The sequence below is a fragment of the Sus scrofa genome, chromosome 2 (genome assembly GCF_054392235.1).
Source record: "Sus scrofa isolate SSC_HxYL_T2T_F1_AM1 chromosome 2, Sscrofa_HxYL_maternal_Yorkshire_Landrace_v2.0, whole genome shotgun sequence".
NCBI classification, from domain to species: Eukaryota; Metazoa; Chordata; class Mammalia; order Artiodactyla; family Suidae; genus Sus; species Sus scrofa.
Genome location: NC_139384.1, coordinates 78,440,061 through 78,457,168, shown reverse-complemented (window position 1 = coordinate 78,457,168; position 17,108 = coordinate 78,440,061). Strand labels below are relative to the sequence as shown.

General features: G+C 37.4%; 1 protein-coding gene across 1 annotated transcript; it reads right to left on the bottom strand.

Annotated features, from left to right (window-relative positions):
* Positions 1 to 6,307: 6,307 nt before the first annotated feature.
* On the bottom strand, positions 6,308 to 7,243 carry LOC110259649 (olfactory receptor 7E24-like). Its single transcript, XM_085011713.1, has one exon. The coding sequence runs from the start codon at positions 7,193 to 7,195 to the stop codon at positions 6,308 to 6,310; it is 888 nt and encodes a 295-aa protein (XP_084867839.1). The 5' UTR covers positions 7,196 to 7,243.
* Between the last annotated feature and the right edge of the window lie 9,865 nt (positions 7,244 to 17,108).

The window sequence follows — 17,108 nt, the reverse complement described above, 5'->3', positions numbered from 1 at the left end:
CTTAAATAAACCAGAGTATCTAACAGACAGCAATCAAGGTGTCAGCTAGGGCTATAGTCCCCTCAAAGTTTGAATGGGAGAAGAACTGTTTCTAAGCCTATTCATGTAGCCTTTGGAAAGATGGAGTTCCCTGTGGGATGGTGGTCAGACAAGGATGGAGAAACAGGGGCCAGGAAGATGAAAGGCAGAGTCTTTTCGAACCCTAATCTCATAAGTGACATCCCATTAGTTTTTCCCTATTGCAAGGTTTGAAAACAAATCACTAGGCCCAGGACACACTCAAGGAATGGGTCTCCACAATGGTATGAATAGAGGAGGGAAGGTCATGGGGAGCACATTAGAGACTGCCCACCATGTAGCCTCATCCTTTATCAGTACATTGGTCTCTAAGCACCACAAGACTCTGGAGATTCCTCTCTGCTTCTCAACATGGTCCACAACCCATTACACCACGATTCTCTCAGCCAAGTTTCTGTGGGAAGAAGACTGGGCATGTGGGTCGAAATTGTCTCTGATTTGGTATTTCTTTAGACCTCACCATGTTGCTTCAGGAAAGGCAGTTAAAAAAAATCCAGTGTGATTTTTCTGGACCCTCCATTGACAGCTGAAGCCCTTCTGTGCCCCAATACAGCAAAAATCCCCAGTGGAATCCTGCTTTATCTCATTGGAAGAGCTCATCCTGTTCCAGAATTTATTTTCCTTTGATAACTTTGTATTCACAGATCATAACATTTAAGTACATGTGTCTTGGGCCTGTTATTTTTTTCCAGTTAATAAAGTGAGTTGTAAGGGAATGATGATCCCTTGCAACACTCTACATTCTACTCATATGGTCCTCCTGAGGTCTCTGGAGGAGGAATTCAGAGATTGGTTTGTCATTAACTGATATGAAGAAAACTTGACTTCACTGAGATAGTAAAGTAAGAGACCCCAGCCTCTTTAACCCCACAATGATCAACAATTAGATGGCTATCCATGAACAAAAACAACTCTGGATGATGTTGGGGGTGCACATAAGAAACTTCAGCAACAGAGTAGAATGAAACTCCTGGGACTAACTGCATGAAAAGGAAGGGCGTGGTACAACTACTATGGAGGACAGTATGGAGGTTCCAAAAAAACTAAATGTAGAACTGCCATATAACCCAGCTATCCCACACCTGGGCATTTATCTGGAGAAAATCATAATTTGAAAAGCTACATTCACCCCAATATTCATTGCAGCACAATTCACAATGAATGATCCCTGGTCCAGGAACTTCCATATGCCATGGCTATGGCCAAAAAATAAATAAATAAAAAACAAAACAGCAAGTGGATGAAGACGTAAGTAAGCCTTTCACTCTATTACATTCAAACTAATATTTATCCCCAACTCAACACAGAGACGCTGGCCTGAAGAGAAAAAAAAGAAGAAAGGGAAGGAATAACTTCATTTTGCCTGTATCATCCCACCCACCAGGCCAACACTGATCAGCACCAAGAGGGAACTCCTGAGTTAAGAAGAGTTCCCTCACTGGGAAAAGGAAATCAGGATGTTGACCAGTTTCCCTAGTCGTTCATGGCATTTTATGAAGGACTTGCTTTAGTTTCACCCCACCCAGAGTCTGACAAAGCTTAGACAGACAGACACAGCTAGAAACAAGGAAGAAGAGAAGGAACTACCAATATCAGCCATGAGTGGGTCTGGTACTGGTGTAAAAATAGACAAAGACCAATGGTACAGAATCAAGAACTCATCAATAAATCTGTGCATATAGAGTCAACTAATATTTGATGAAGGAAGCAAAAACAGTAAATGGGGAAGGGATAGTTTCTTCAACAAATAGTTTAGGGAAACAGGATTATCACATGTAGAAAAATAACATTGGACCCTGATCTTACACCACTCACAAAAATGAACTAAAATGGGCTAAAGACTTAAACATAGACCTGAAACCATAAAATTCCTAGAAGAATAAGGGAAAATCTCCTTGACATAGATTTGGCAGCAGTTTCATGGATATGACATCAAAAACACAAGCAGCAGAAGAAAAATTAAAAAGTGCACTATATCAAATAAAAAAGCTTCTGACTGCAAAAGGAACAATCAAAAAATAAAAAAGCAACCTATAGAATGGGAGAACATAGTTTAAAATCATATAGCTGGTAAAGCGTCAATAGTCAAACTATAAGGTACTACCACATATTGGTCAGAATGGTCACTGTTAACAAGTCTCAAATAACAAATGTCAAAGAGGGTGTGGTGAAAGGAGAACCCTCCTTCACTGTTGATAGAAATGTAAATTTCTATGACCACTATGGAAAACAGTATGGAAGATCCTCAGAAAACTAAACATAGAACTACCATATGATCCAGCAATCCCACTCCTGGGCATATATGTAGACAAAACTTTCATTGAAAAAGATACATGGACCCATGTTCATTGCAACACTATTCCACACTACCTAAGACATGGAAACAACCTAAAGGTCCACTGACAGATGAATGGATTAAGAAGATGTGGTACAATGTACAATGGAATACTACTCATTCATGAAAAAAGAGCAAAATAATGCCCTGTGCAGCAACACTAGAGATTTTCGTACTAAGTGAAGTAAGTTAGAAAGATGAATACCATATGATATTACTCACATGTGGAATCTAAAAAAACCAAACTCATAGAAATAGTATAATGGTAGACCAAGGATGGGAGTGAGGAAATGGAGAGATGTTGGTCAAAGGGTACAAACATTCAGTTAGAAGATGAATAAATTCTGGAGATCTAATATACAGTATGGTGACTATATTTAACAACACTGTATTATATAAGCAAAAGTTGCTAAGAGAGTAGGTCTTAAATGTTCTTATCACAAAAAGAGATTTCTTTTTAACCTTGTGTAACATGATGAAGATGTGAGCTAACTCTATGGTGGTAAACAATATGCAATATATAATAAAATAGTATCAAATAAAGACACTATATCTTATACTTACACACAATTATATGTCAATTATATTTCAATAATGTTGAAGAAAGGAATACATCAAGCTAGGGTAAATGATAATGATATCTATATTTATTTAGTTCTTACCATATGTATATTGTCTGTTTAATCCTAGAATTCTTTCAACTAAGTATCATTAAAAATGAATGATTAGAGGCCATGGGAATTATGAAAATATATCCCAGTGCACTCAGCTAATTAGTTATAGGAGCTAATGTTTCAAATCAAATTTCAGCCTACAAAGCCCATGTATTAAGCCTGTTAATATATTTATTATAACAATTTGCCCTTATTGATTGACTACTACATACTGAATGCATAGTGTTCTAATTAGTATGTTTGGTTGTATCTTCTCAACCAGCCTCCAGTTAATTGCTCTTGTTATCTTAAATCTATAGATGAGGAACTTAAAGAGAAATATGTTATATATCATACATCACAATGTTTATAACATTGGGTTACTGATGAATTACTTAAGTGCAAATTTAAATTAACTTACTTTTTTGTTTAGTTTTTTGTCTTTTTGCCTTTTCTAGGGCCGCTCCCATGGCACGTGGAGTTTCCCAGGCTAGGGGTCTAATTGGAGCTGTAGCCACCGGCCTACACCAGAGCCACAGAAACGCAGGATCCGAGCTGCATCTGTGAGCAACACCACAGCTCATGGCAATGCCAGATCCCCAACCCACTGAGCAAGGCCAGGGATCGAACTGGCAACCTCATGATTTCTAATAAGATTCGTTAACTTCTGCACCATGACGGGAACTCCTAAATTAATTTTCTTAATGTTATAGTAGGATTTCCCATTTGGTGAGAAACTACCATTGGACTGGTCTGTGACACACACTATATATAACTATTGTATGGCCTTGGAAGATAAGCACGATTGCACTTAATTTACTGCTGAGGATTCTGAGGCTTGGAAAACAACTTTGAGGAGTACTCTTGTGGCACAAAGGGTTAAGGATCTGGCATTGTCACTGCAGCAGCTTCGGTAGCTGCTGAGGCTTAGGTTTGATGCCTGGCCTGGAAACATCTGCATGCTGTGGCCGTGGCCTCAAAAAAAGTTTGAGTTGCCAAAATATTAAATTTTTGAGCCAATATTAGGGTGGTGGAGTGTTTTCATATCCCACAGTCTTTCAATTATCTTTGTTTCTTATTCTTTTTATTTTTTTTTCTTTTTAGGGCTGCACCTGCGGCATATGGACGTTCCCAGGTTAGGGGTCAAATCAGAGCTATAGCTGCCAGCCTACACCACAGCCATAGCAACAGAGGATCTGAGCCACATCTGAGACTTACATCACAGTTCATGGCAATGCCAGATCCTTAATCCATTGAGTGAGGACAGGGATTGAACCCGCAAACTCATGGTTCCTAGTTGGATTCGTTTCCCCTGTGCCAAGACAGGAACTCCCTTTGTTTCTTATTATAATCAAGCATTCTTACACACACTTCATGGGTATTTGAAATATCAAATTTTGAGCCAATATTAGGGTGGTGGAGTTTTTCACATCCCACATGCTTTCAATTATCTATGTTTCTTATTCTAATTAAGCAGTGTCACACGACACTTCATGGGTATGTAAACCTTTCAGTCTTTTCCCAGGCTTAATACTAATCCATCATTGTCACGCTTTTAAATTTAAATCTAAACAAAAAGAACAACGTGCTACCTCTGAGGAAAGTGTACCATTTGACATTAAAAGGCAACATAGCCATCTCGCTTACCAAAGTTCTTGGCTATCACCTAGTTTTGTAAAATAGATAGCAAATACAGTAATGTAGTAATTTGTACTGGGTGATAGCTTCCCACTAACTGCTATGGCTTCATCATCTGTCAAGTTCAATCCTTTCTTGAAATCAATGTTCTGTATCAAAGTAGTTGGTACATGACTTACCTTTAGAGGCAAAAAGCAGAGTAAATTTGTTGTTGGACAGGTTTTCAGAGAACCTAGATTACTACCAAAAAGAAAAAAAGACTATTTGTGATGCTGCTAAGGAAAAACGGATTACCATTTTGGAGAACACAAATGAAGCCCAAAGACTGATTTATCGTGAAAGAATATAGGGAAGGTTGGGAACAGTGAAGTCTTAAACAGGTTGTTATGAGTGAAAGAAAAAGAGCTCACCTTTGCTGCCAACAAGGCCCTTTACTGCTTATGGTAAAGTAAAGGAAGACAGGGTTTAATTTATCTATGACAAAATTTTGTGACTTAATAATCTTCGGATGCTTTTAGAGCTACATATCCACTAGAAATATATTAGTACTTAAGTCTCAGTTATATAACCTTTAACAATGACATGTATTTAAAACCACTTCTATCTTTATCTCATTTGACAATTTTCCAATTGTACACAATCATAACATAGTTTTCTCCATCAAGAAAAAGACAAGCTATTTATTCTAGTGAAAAGAACTGAGTATAGGGTGTTGGTTAAATAGATACTGCAGGACAAAGGCAAAAATGGGACCGTATGGTGAATAGATAGAAGTCAATAAATACCAAGGGTTTAGAGCTAGAAAAGCAGTAGTGAACTCAAGTTTTGAGTGGGGTGAAATTTACTGAGCATTATTTAAACTATGTAAGAAAGAAGCCATGTGAAAGATAGAGCAGTGATTTCAAAAGAACCACCCTAGTATCACAAGATAAGTACAGAAGGATAAGTGTGGGGCAAAGAGACAACAGCTTAATAAACAGAATGAGGAAAATCATTATGTTGAAGGATAATGTATTCGAGGACAACTACATTGCCTGGAGTTATAACTAACTCTGTTGTAAATTATCCTTTCAAGATTGATCTCCGTAGGCAATGAAAACTGAACCTTTTCATGTGTTTTTTAAAACTCCTCCTTCCTAGATATATACCAGTTCAACTAAATCAGGATCTCGGGTAATGAGACCCAGTCATCAGTATTTATAAAACACTCAAGGGGATTCCATAAAATCCTTTCTTGAGGACCAGGGAACTGCATCCTTAGACATTACTTGAATAAACAGTTTTGCAAAAGTTTTATGGAAAAGATATAGGAACCATGGAAAAGGACGAAAGTGTTAAGTATATAAAAGAGAGTTGTACGTTTCATCTGGATACCATGATATTTGAGGGGAACCTCTTGTGCATTCATTATGATGTAAAAGGGATCCCAGAATATTCCCCCAATCCAACTAAAAATGAATTAAAGGAAATTATTATCTCTGTATGGAACATGGAGAGTAATGGAAAAACTATGTGACCAAAGAAACAGTATTCCCTGGTCTGCGATTTAGTTTTGCTCATTTTTTCAATCCACGTTTCAAGAAGAATTACACACAAGTTGATATTAGCCTGTTCTGTGAAGGATCCTCCCTAGGGCACTCTTGATGACCCTGTTCCTCAGGCTGTAGATGAAGGGGTTCAGCATGGGGGTGACCAAGGTGTACATCACTGAGGCTTCCACATCCTTCTTGCGAGATGGCAACAATGCTGATCCAAGGTAACCACCAATAGCTGTTCCATAAAATAAGCAAACAACTGACAGATGGGAGCCACAGGTGGAAAAGGCTTTATACTTCCCACTTGATGAGGGTACTCTCAAAACTGATGAAACAATTTTATAGTAAGAGAAAAAGATCCCTGAGATAGGGAGAAAACCAGAGATGGTGCCAACAAAATACACAATAATGGTGTTGGTGAAAGTGTCAAAACAGGCAAGTTTGAGGAGTTGAGAAGGGTGACAGAAGAAGTTTGAAATTTCCACATCCTTAAAGCAGGCAACTTGTAGGACAAGCAAATTGTGCAGCTGAGAGTCCAAAAGACGAACAAAAACAGACACCCAAACTAAGAAGCAACAGAGGCGTGGGCTCATGATGACTGGGTAGTGCAGTGGGTGACAGATGGCCAAAAACCTGTCATAAACCATCACAGTCAGAAGAGTACCATCCATATATCCAAAAAGGATGAAAAAAGACATCTGTGTCAGGCAGCCCACATAGGAGATGACTCTGCTGTGAGTCTGGATGTTCACAATCATCCTGGGGACGGTGGTGGAGATGAAGCCCATGTCAGCCAAGGACAGGATGGAGAGGAAGAAGTACATGGGGGTGTGGAGGTGGGAGTCAGAGGTGACAGCCAGGATGATGAGAAGATTCCCAAACACAGTGACCAGGTACATGGACAGGAACAGGACAAAGAGGAAGGGCTGCAGGTCTGGATCATCTGAGAGACCCATGAGGAATAATTTTGAGACACTTGTTAGATTTCCAGTTCTATGTAGCTTGGACACCTTTTTAAAAAGAAAAGAGGGCTCCAAATAAGGAAATAAGTAAATGAGCATGCAGCACAGTGTCCGTATTTTGGATGCAAGCCATTCATTTCTAAGGTCATATACCCCAGGGCCTTCAGCAATATTTCTCAGTGTGAAAAATTTTATCTGCTTAGAATATTTTCCTCATTGGATTCTGGGTTAGTCACCTATTTCTATTCACTACACTGAGAGGTAAAAGGGAGCAAGAACATTAGAGACAATCCATCCATGATCTCAGTGAAACACAGCCTACTTTAAAAATAATGTGGAATGAGAAACTGCCTTCCTCCTTAAAAAAAAATTGAATTTAAAGAAATCAAGACATAGTTACAAAAATCTCATTTTATTAAAACACAATTCTAGATATTTCCTTCATTTAGAAAATTTATAAATCTCTATGAAATGCAGGACTTTGTACTCTGGAGTCTAAATTAGAAATGGATATTCATAATCAGAAAACATTTTAGGAGTTCCTGCTTTATCTGCGTGTTTTAAGAAACCGACATACGTCAAACAGCATTTCTACCTATGTTTTCATCTAGCATTTCTATAGTATCTGGCCTTGCATTTAGGCCTTTAATCTATTTTGATTTTATTTTTATGTATAATGTTAGAGAATGTTTTGATTTCCTTCCATTTTTCCCAGAACCACTTACTGAAAAGTCTGTCTTTTTGCAATTATATATTATAGCCATATCCATGGTAGATTAGTTGACCATAGGTGCATAGATTTATTTCTGGGCTTTCTATCCTGTTCCACTGATCTATGCATCTTCTTTTGTGCCAGTACCATACTGTTTTGATGACTGTATCTGTATAGTATAGTGTGAAGTCAGGAAACTTGATTCCTCCATTTCTCTTTTTCTTTTTCAATATTGCTTTTTATATTTGTGTTTTTTTATGTTTCCATATATTTTTAAAATATATTGTTCTAGATCAGTGAAGATTGTCTTTGGATCTTGCTTGATCCACCTCCTAGAACAAAGTCAATAAAAATAAAAATGGATGGAAATAGAGAATCTCATACGGAGTGAAATGAGCCAGAAAGACAAAGACAAATACCATATGATATCACTTATAACTGGAGTCTAATATCCAGCACAAATGAACATCTCCTCAGAAAAGAAAATCATGGACTTGGAGAAAAGATTTGTGGCTTCCTGATGGGAGAGGGAGGGAGTGGGAGGTATCAGGAGCTTGGGGTTATCAGACACAATTTAGAATAGATTTACAAGGAGATCCTGCTGAGTAGCATTGAGATCTTTGTCTAGATACTCATGTTGCATCAGAACAAAAGGTGGGGAAAAATGTAATTGTAATGTACACATGTAAGGATAACTTGATCCCCTTGCTGTACAGTGGGAAAATAAAATAAAATAAATAAAAATAAACCAATGGGACAAAATTAAACTCAAAAGCCTTGTCACATAAAAGGAAGCCATTAAAAAACAAAACAACAAAACTCAGAATGGGAAAAAAAACTTTGCAAATGATGCTACAGACAAGGGCTTAATCACCAAAATATACAAACAACTCAACAACATAAAACAAACAACCCAAACAAAAAATGGTCAGAAGAACTAAGTAGACATTCCTCCAAAGAAGACATATGGAGGACCAACAGGCACATGAACAAAAACTCAACATCACTAATTATTAGAGAAATGCAAATCAAATCTATGATGAGGTACCACCTCACAATGGTCAGAATGACCACCATTAACAAGTCAGCAAGTAACAAATACTGGAGATGGTGTGGAGAAAAGGGAACCCTCCTATACTATTGATGGAAATGGAAATTGATGCAACTCCTGAGGAAAATAGTATGGAGGATCCTCAGAAAACCAAATATAGAGCTACTATATGATATAACTATCCCACCCCAAGGCATATATCTGGACAAAACTTTCACTGAAAAAAATACATGCACCCCTATGCTCACAGCCACACTATTCACAACAGAGAAGAAATGGAAACAACCTAAATGTACATCAACAGATGAATGAATTATGAAGGTGTGGTACATGTATACAATGGATACTGCTCAGCCATAAAAAAGAATGAAATAATTTCATTTGAAGCAACATGAATGCAATTAGAGATTCTCATACTAAGTAAGTCAGAAAGAGAAAGACAACTACCACATGATATTATTTATATGTGGTATCTAAAATATGTCACTATCTACAAAGCAGAAACTTACTCACAGATGTAGGGGACAGACTTGTGATTGCCAAGAAGGAGGAAGAAGAAGTGAAAATACAGACACCTCAGCCTCAGCCTAGAACCAATATCAGGATTTCTACATGTGAATTTTGATCACACTAATGTGAATCTGGGCTTGATAAACATTGCCTTGGAATATTGCCCAACACTTAGAGAAAGCTCCATGAGTATTACCTATAATTGTTCTCATCAATATCCACCACCACTTATTAAATATGAACATTTAGTAATACTTGTTTCAGTTCTTATATTTTATTGAGATGTGAAACATTAACTGATAACATTTGGCTTTTCTTGGATCTCAGCTCAGTCCCATCCCTCTGCATACCTGTCCCTGAAACGCAACCAGTGTCATGAAGTTGATGGTATATTTCCTTGTCAATGTTCCCATGACATTGATATGAATTTATGTACCTATAAACAGCTTTCTTAAAATTTTTCCTCTAAAATCTGCTTTAGAGGTAACATAACTTTGAGGTTATGTTTCTTTGTGAAGCATAAACAACTGCTTAAAACATTTTTCCTGATGTACATAATCACATAACACAAAACATCATTTAATTTACTTATAAATCTATATTTATATATTTTAATATAAATTTAACACATTTAAATGATATACTTCACATGTTTACTGTAAATATATAATCATATATTTTATTTGTTAAATAAATAATGTACATCACACATTTTATATTATATTATTATTTATATCAGTTTTTTCTTATAGCAAGGCTATGAAAATTCTTGTACTCTCTTCATATTGTACAAACAAGAACATGTATATATTTGTGAGTGGTGATTAGTGCAATTTCTAAGAACTGGGACATATTCAGTTTTACTAATATTAATTGCTTATATTTGTTTCAACATAAAAATCATTTTCTATCAACCACATCAACTTTTACTAAGGTATCATTTGAAAAAATATTTCTTTTTTTGCCATATCCTTACTTTAGTTTTTAATTTTTTATTAAAGTATAATTGATTTACAGTGTTAATTTCTGCTGGACAGCAGTGACCCAGTGATATATATATATATATATATATATATATATACATATATATATATATATATTCTTTTTCTCATACTATCTTCCCTCATATTCTATCCAAAGAAATTGGATATAGTTCCCTGTGCCATACAGTAGGACATCATTGTTTATGTGTCCTAAATGTAATAGTTTGCATCTACCAACCCCAATCTCCCTGTCCATCCCTCTCCCTTTCCCCTTCCCCGTGCCAACCACAAGTCTGTTCTCTATTTCTCTAAGACTGTTTCTGTTTTGTACATAGGTTCATTTGTGCCATATTTTGGTTTCTACATATAAGTGATATCATTTGGTATTTGCTTTTCTCTTTCTGAAATCTATCTTGTGATAATATCATGATACCTGCACATGACATTTTCATCTTGCATAAGAAATTGTTTCAACCTTAGATATCAAAACTGGACTGACAAACATGACTATAGGAAATCCTATAATCCATCATGTTAGTGCCATTTTGGCCCCTCTAAACTACTGCCTCATTTCCATAATTCACAGATAGATGCACTGAACCAAAAGAGGATAAATCAATTCTTCTACCTTCATTTCACATCTGGGACCCAAGTAGCTTAGAAAACACCCACTCATTGGCTACAATGGAGGTGACTGAGAACTGTTGCAAAATAAGCAGATCAATATTTGAGTCCTGGGTCTTTCACCTCCTATATGTGGAGTATGTGTAAATCTCTCTTCCTCTCCGTGTCTCTGTTTCTTCTTAGAAATAAAGAATTTAATACCCACAATTTGACCATGTATGAACCTATAAGGTGTTTGTAACTTGGAGATATTGCATCATTTTTATAAAGAATGTTAATCATCATTGGGATAAGGTGTTTATTAATTAAATACAATTCCCAAAATTTAATGAAGTTTTGTGGATTATATGCCAGTGAGGTTGGAGACTTTTCTGTCTCAATACATGGAAGAGAATGACATGAAATCCAAAATACATATCAGCTCATGAAATAAAATGTACTGTCCTGATATTTTTATGACTCCATTCTTCCCCATACTTATAAAATTTTCTGAAATGGTTTTTTAATGGATCCTGCAGATACTATTAAATGGTAAATAATAGGTCCCATAGAAAACCTATCACATAGTCATAAACAAGCACTATTTCATCTTGTTCTAGTGGTATGGTACATTCTGGAAAGAATGAAAACACCAGCATGAATGGTTCACTGTTTGGAAATCATATGCCCACAACTATGTTTCTATGAAAAATGGAAGGATTTATTCAACACTTAAATGTATTTCTTTTTATTGATGGTGCCTCCTCTTTGCCGACAAGATATAGGCTCTGAGAATCAGAAATAAATGAGCCTGTTCAGACATTTCTGCATATATGAAGAATGTACTTGTAGAAACAAAAATAAAATGTCCTGTCAGGGGTGTAGAAAAACCATGTTATCAGATCAAAAGATATTTAAACCTAATAACATTAGAATTAGCCTTATTATTATTAGTAACAAAATATTGAAAATTCATTTTCCCCTTTATGCATCCATCACATAATTACTGCAGAGAGGGCAACCATTATGTGTCCCATCCTAATTGAGTGGATATGTATCAAAAAAGAATCGACTTAGTTGACAATCCCAAATCTCATGTATTCTAAGAAATTGTCCCTAATGCACTGAGAATGAGCAGAGCACCAAGGATTCAAAACTAAGTTTTTATTCTCTGAGTCCCATGCCCTAAACATCATTGTTTTCAGACTTTCTGAAAGTCTCAAACAGAGGTTCAGAGGTCTAACCACAGATACATCTGAAATACATTATTTAAAAAAAAAAAAAGAAATACATTATTTTAAATTGTTTTCATTTTCCTGGTTAGGGGTGGACCCCAAGACTCAGATTTTATGTTTCCTTTTCTGGTTGAGTCAGCTGACTGTGCGTATGGAGGAGGAAGTGGATAATTGAAGTAAAATCCAGGAGCAAGATTAACAGAGAGATCTACCCTTAAATATGCTGCACCGATTCTTTTGTGATTTTGCCTGTATCTCACACATCTTTCCTATCATCGATGCAGCAAGTGCTACAAAACTCCACAGAGAAGGGCATAGTGAGTGGGGAGTTTCTGCCAGCTCTCACAGGGAAGACATGTAACTGCTGAGGTTGGCAGGGGGAAGCCTGTCCAGATGCCCTGTGTCTGGAGTCGGTCTGCCCAGGCAGACTGGCTTAGAACATGGCTTCAACACTTACTAACCAATACAATAGTAAATGTTACATAAAATGTTGTGCATTCCTCTTATTAAAATAATCCTGAGGTGTGGATACACAATTTAAGAGAGATGACACAGACATAATCAAAAAAGAGACATAAAATGCATACCTCAGAACCTGACACTCATCAACAGTGCATGATGTTATGCTCTTCCTCCTCCTCATTACTTTCACAATCCTTTGAAATGCTAAGGGGGTAGTTTAGAGGACACATGTTCTGCTATGATAAGGAGATGCCAGCCAGTGACAGAGCTGGAGAGGGTGCATTCTGAAGTCTGAATGAGAATTTTCACCCCAATTAAAGATGAGAATATAAACTTCATTGGCATCTGATCCAAAATTCTGTATAGTTGTGCCCCTTCATCTTTCTATCCCAACTATCATGTTTGTGCCCATAATGAGGAAAGAATGTTCCCAACATTTCTTATTTTAATCACCCTTTCCCCTCAGCACTTACTAGGGTGGGTGGCATTTCTGCTGGATGATAACCAAAGAGTACAGATGCACGGCCCTCTCCTGCCTGGTGTGTGATGACGTCTCAGGGCCCCTCCTCAGAACTGGCAGGAAGTCAGACTCAGGCTAGGAACTGCTGATGCAGGTACTCACAAAGGATGGGGACATGGATGTTGAGTCACACTCTTAGAACTGGCACACTAAAGGGCTGTAGGCACTGGCCAATTATGTACAGTGGTGGGACCTTAGGGCTCTGTGCATGAAGCTTATAATTAGCCGGTTGGTCCATGTTGTTCCAGTCTCTGGAGCCTCGTTAGTATTAATGGAGGAAGAAAAAAAAGAGAAGTGAATGTGCTTGGGAGGTTCTGGGTCCCTCCTCTATTCAGGAGGAAGTTCACCTATTCCTTTGGCTTCTTACTTCCAAGTTGCAGAATATTAACATCAAATTCAGACTTTTTCCCCCCAAGTTAATCACTCATTGTATTATTTTGATCATTATAAATCCATTATCTTAATTCACAAAATCTATGCAGCAAGAATCCCACACCAAGAATGTGATACTCTTTCCATTTTCTCAGTTAATATTTGACTTTTGGAATAATTTATCTTCATTATCTTAGTCTTTGCTTGGGAAGGAATTTTATATTGCAGAGATTTACAGGGTTGAGTGGTTTTTTCAGGGTTTTTTCCTTTCTTTTTTTAAAATTAAATTTAACATTTTATAGTTTTCATTTTTTTTTCTTTTTTTTAATATATTTTTTTATTTTCCCACTGTACAGCGGGGGGTCAGGTTATCCTTACATGTATACATTACAATTACATTTTCCCCCACCCTTTCTTCTGCTGCAACATGAGTATCTAGACATAGTTCTCAATGCTACTCAGTAGGATCTCCTTGTAAATCTATTCTAGGTTGTGTCTGATAAGCCCAAGCTCCCTCCCATCAGGCAGCCACAAGTCTTTTCTCCAAGTCCATGATTTTCTTTTCTGAGGAGATGTTCATTTCTGCTGGATATTAGACTCCAGTTATAAGTGAGATCATATGGTATTTGTCTTTGTCTTTCTGGCTCATTTCACTCAGGATGAGATTCTCGAGTTCCATCCATGTTGCTACAAATGGCATTATGTCATTCTTTTCTATGGCTGAGTAGTATTCCATTGTGTATATATACCACTTCTTCCGAATCCAATCCTCTGTCGATGGACATTTGGGTTGTTTCCATGTCCTGGCTATTGTGAATAGGGCTGCAATGAACATGCGGGTGCATGTGTCTCTTTTAAGTAGAGTTTTGTCTGGATAGATGCCCAAGAGTGGGATTGCAGGGTCATATGGAAGTTCTATGTATAGATTTCTAAGGTATCTCCAAACTGTTCTCCATAGTGGCTGTACCAGTTTACATTCCCACCAACCGTGCAGGAGGGTTCCCTTTTCTCCACAGCCCCTCCAGCACTTGTTATTTGTGGATTTATTAATGATGGCCATTCTGACTGGTGTGAGGTGGTATCTCATAGTTGTTATACAATGCTGTGCCAATTTCTTGGGGTTTTGTTCTTATCTCAAAGAGTCTTCACTTCCAAGATTTCCTCTAATGGAATTATGTTGAAATATTAGGATGCTTTGATTTTTACTCTTTATTTTGAAACTGATATTTACTTAAATATTTCAGAGGGCCTCCCAGAAGGTTGTGATCAAGCAGTCAGTCAGGGCTACAGACACCTGAATGCTTGCTTAGCTGAGGGGCATATTTCAAGCTCACTTATGGGGTTGTTGTTAGTATTCACATGTACACAGGATATTATCTAGAGAATTCCCACAGTTCCTTGACCCATGGACCCCTGATGGAGTAACTTACCACATGGAAGCTGTGTCCTATCAACCGAGAGAGGAAGAGAGACACAATAAGGAAAAAACTCTAATCCCTAAAGTGACATATCCCAACATGTATTCCATATTCTCATTGTCAAAATCAAGTCACTATGTCCATCTGTTAGTCAATGGGAGGGAAGTATGCAAGGCATGAAAACCAGGATTTGGAATCCATAGGAATATCTCAAAATGGCTCACCACAGAAGCCTCATCTGCTCCAAGAACTTTGTGCTCCAAGCACTTCAAGACTCAAGTCCATTTACCTGCTTTCTAGCATACCCCCAAATTCATCCCACCACGATAATCTACATAAAATAATCTGGAGGTGCCCAAGCAAATGGGTAGGTCTTCCCCTCCACTGGACACTCCTGAAGACACCCTTCTACTGCTTCCGGTCATTCAAGTAGACCCCCTGATTTCTGACAAACTAAGAGAGCCCCCCCCCATCCACATCAGGCCAATCTGCAGCCATTCCAATGCCAAATTTAACCAAAGTTCCCAGGGTGGACTCCATTATCCCTGGATTCTATTTGCTTTAGGTTTCTTTGTGTTTTCAGCTCTTGAAGGCTTTAATAAAATGTGGTTTGGAACTACTTGTTTTTTTGCGAGTGGATAGAGTGGGATATACGTGGATAGAGGGGTGGTATAACCTTCTCAGTCTTATCCGTGCAGCCTTCCTGACACAGTGACCTCTCTGCTGAGGAATGCGGAGATGGGTTTGTCATTAAGTGATAGGAGGAAAGCTGTAATGTATAACAAAGCAAATTGGATGTGGAGCAAAGCATGTTATTTACCTGTGTGTGAATAAATGACAGAGAGTATATTTAGGAGAGAACACATGGCAGATAAGTAGAGGTGGATATGAGAGTTGGAGACTGGGTATTGTGGAATCTAAAATAATTAGTCCACAGAGGGAAAATGTATAAATAAACCGATTGAACAATGATTTCAAGGAATAAGATTCTAGAGTCAATGAGAAATATGAATTTATAGGACATGAGACATGAAAACCAGTGGTAGTTATGTTTATACCATTTAAAAAAATCCTTTAACCCACTGTGCCAGACTGGGGATCGAACCAGCACCTCTGCAGCAACCCAAGCTGCTGCAGTCCAATCCTCAATCCACTGCACCACAGTGGTAACTCCACTACTCTTTTCGATCACCTTCTGACAATGAAGTTAATTTTAAGTGAGCATCTTGGAATTTATGTTACCTGATATTACAAACTGTGATGTTGATTAAGATGCAAAACATCTTTCTAACTTCCTCACCTATCGAATAGTGTTAACCAAAAAATTTAACTGTATTCTAATAAGTATTTTTATTTACCCCATCTCCAATAAAATTTGCTTTATGTTTGTTATCTATGCAGTTGGTAGAGAAATGTCTATCTAAATAACCTAAAGAGTGAAATGCAAAATAAATTAAACTGGTTTGCACAACTTTCAGAGGGAAAAAAACATTGTCTGACACATCTAGGAATGGATGGACACTCATCTTGTGGGAAAAAAACAGGAGCCCACAGACTTAGTTCTTGAGAAAGAATACAGGAAGCTATGGTAACTAAGTGAAGTCCTAAGCAGGCTGTTTCTAGTCAAGGAAAGAGATCCCATTTGCTGACAGCATGCTTCTTTACAATCCTAAAGTAATGAAAAAGATGATAAATTCATTGTGATGACTTGGGTGATTTGATGATCCATCATTAGAGACACACAACAAGTAGAATATGACATCACAACCTATTTCCAGTGGTATACCCAAACTAAGGCAGAGCCTTGACAACCACCTTTATTCCCTTTGAAAATATTTCAATCTTCCAATTTCAGGTGACTTACAAATTATTATATACCTTGTGGGGCAGTATCAGTCGGGATTTGGTGAAAAAAAAAAAGAGAAACCAATGAGTCATTTTAATGGAGAAAATTTAATACAGGAATTGGTTACAGAGTTATCGAGGGTTTGAAAAGCAGAAAAGGAACAAAGCATAAAACAACTATCATAAGTGAAGGAAG

Bases quoted from the DNA above. Each gene is read 5' to 3' on its own strand.
- LOC110259649 (XM_085011713.1), bottom strand. From the start codon at position 7,195: ATGGGTCTCTCAGATGATCCAGACCTGCAGCCCTTCCTCTTTGTCCTG.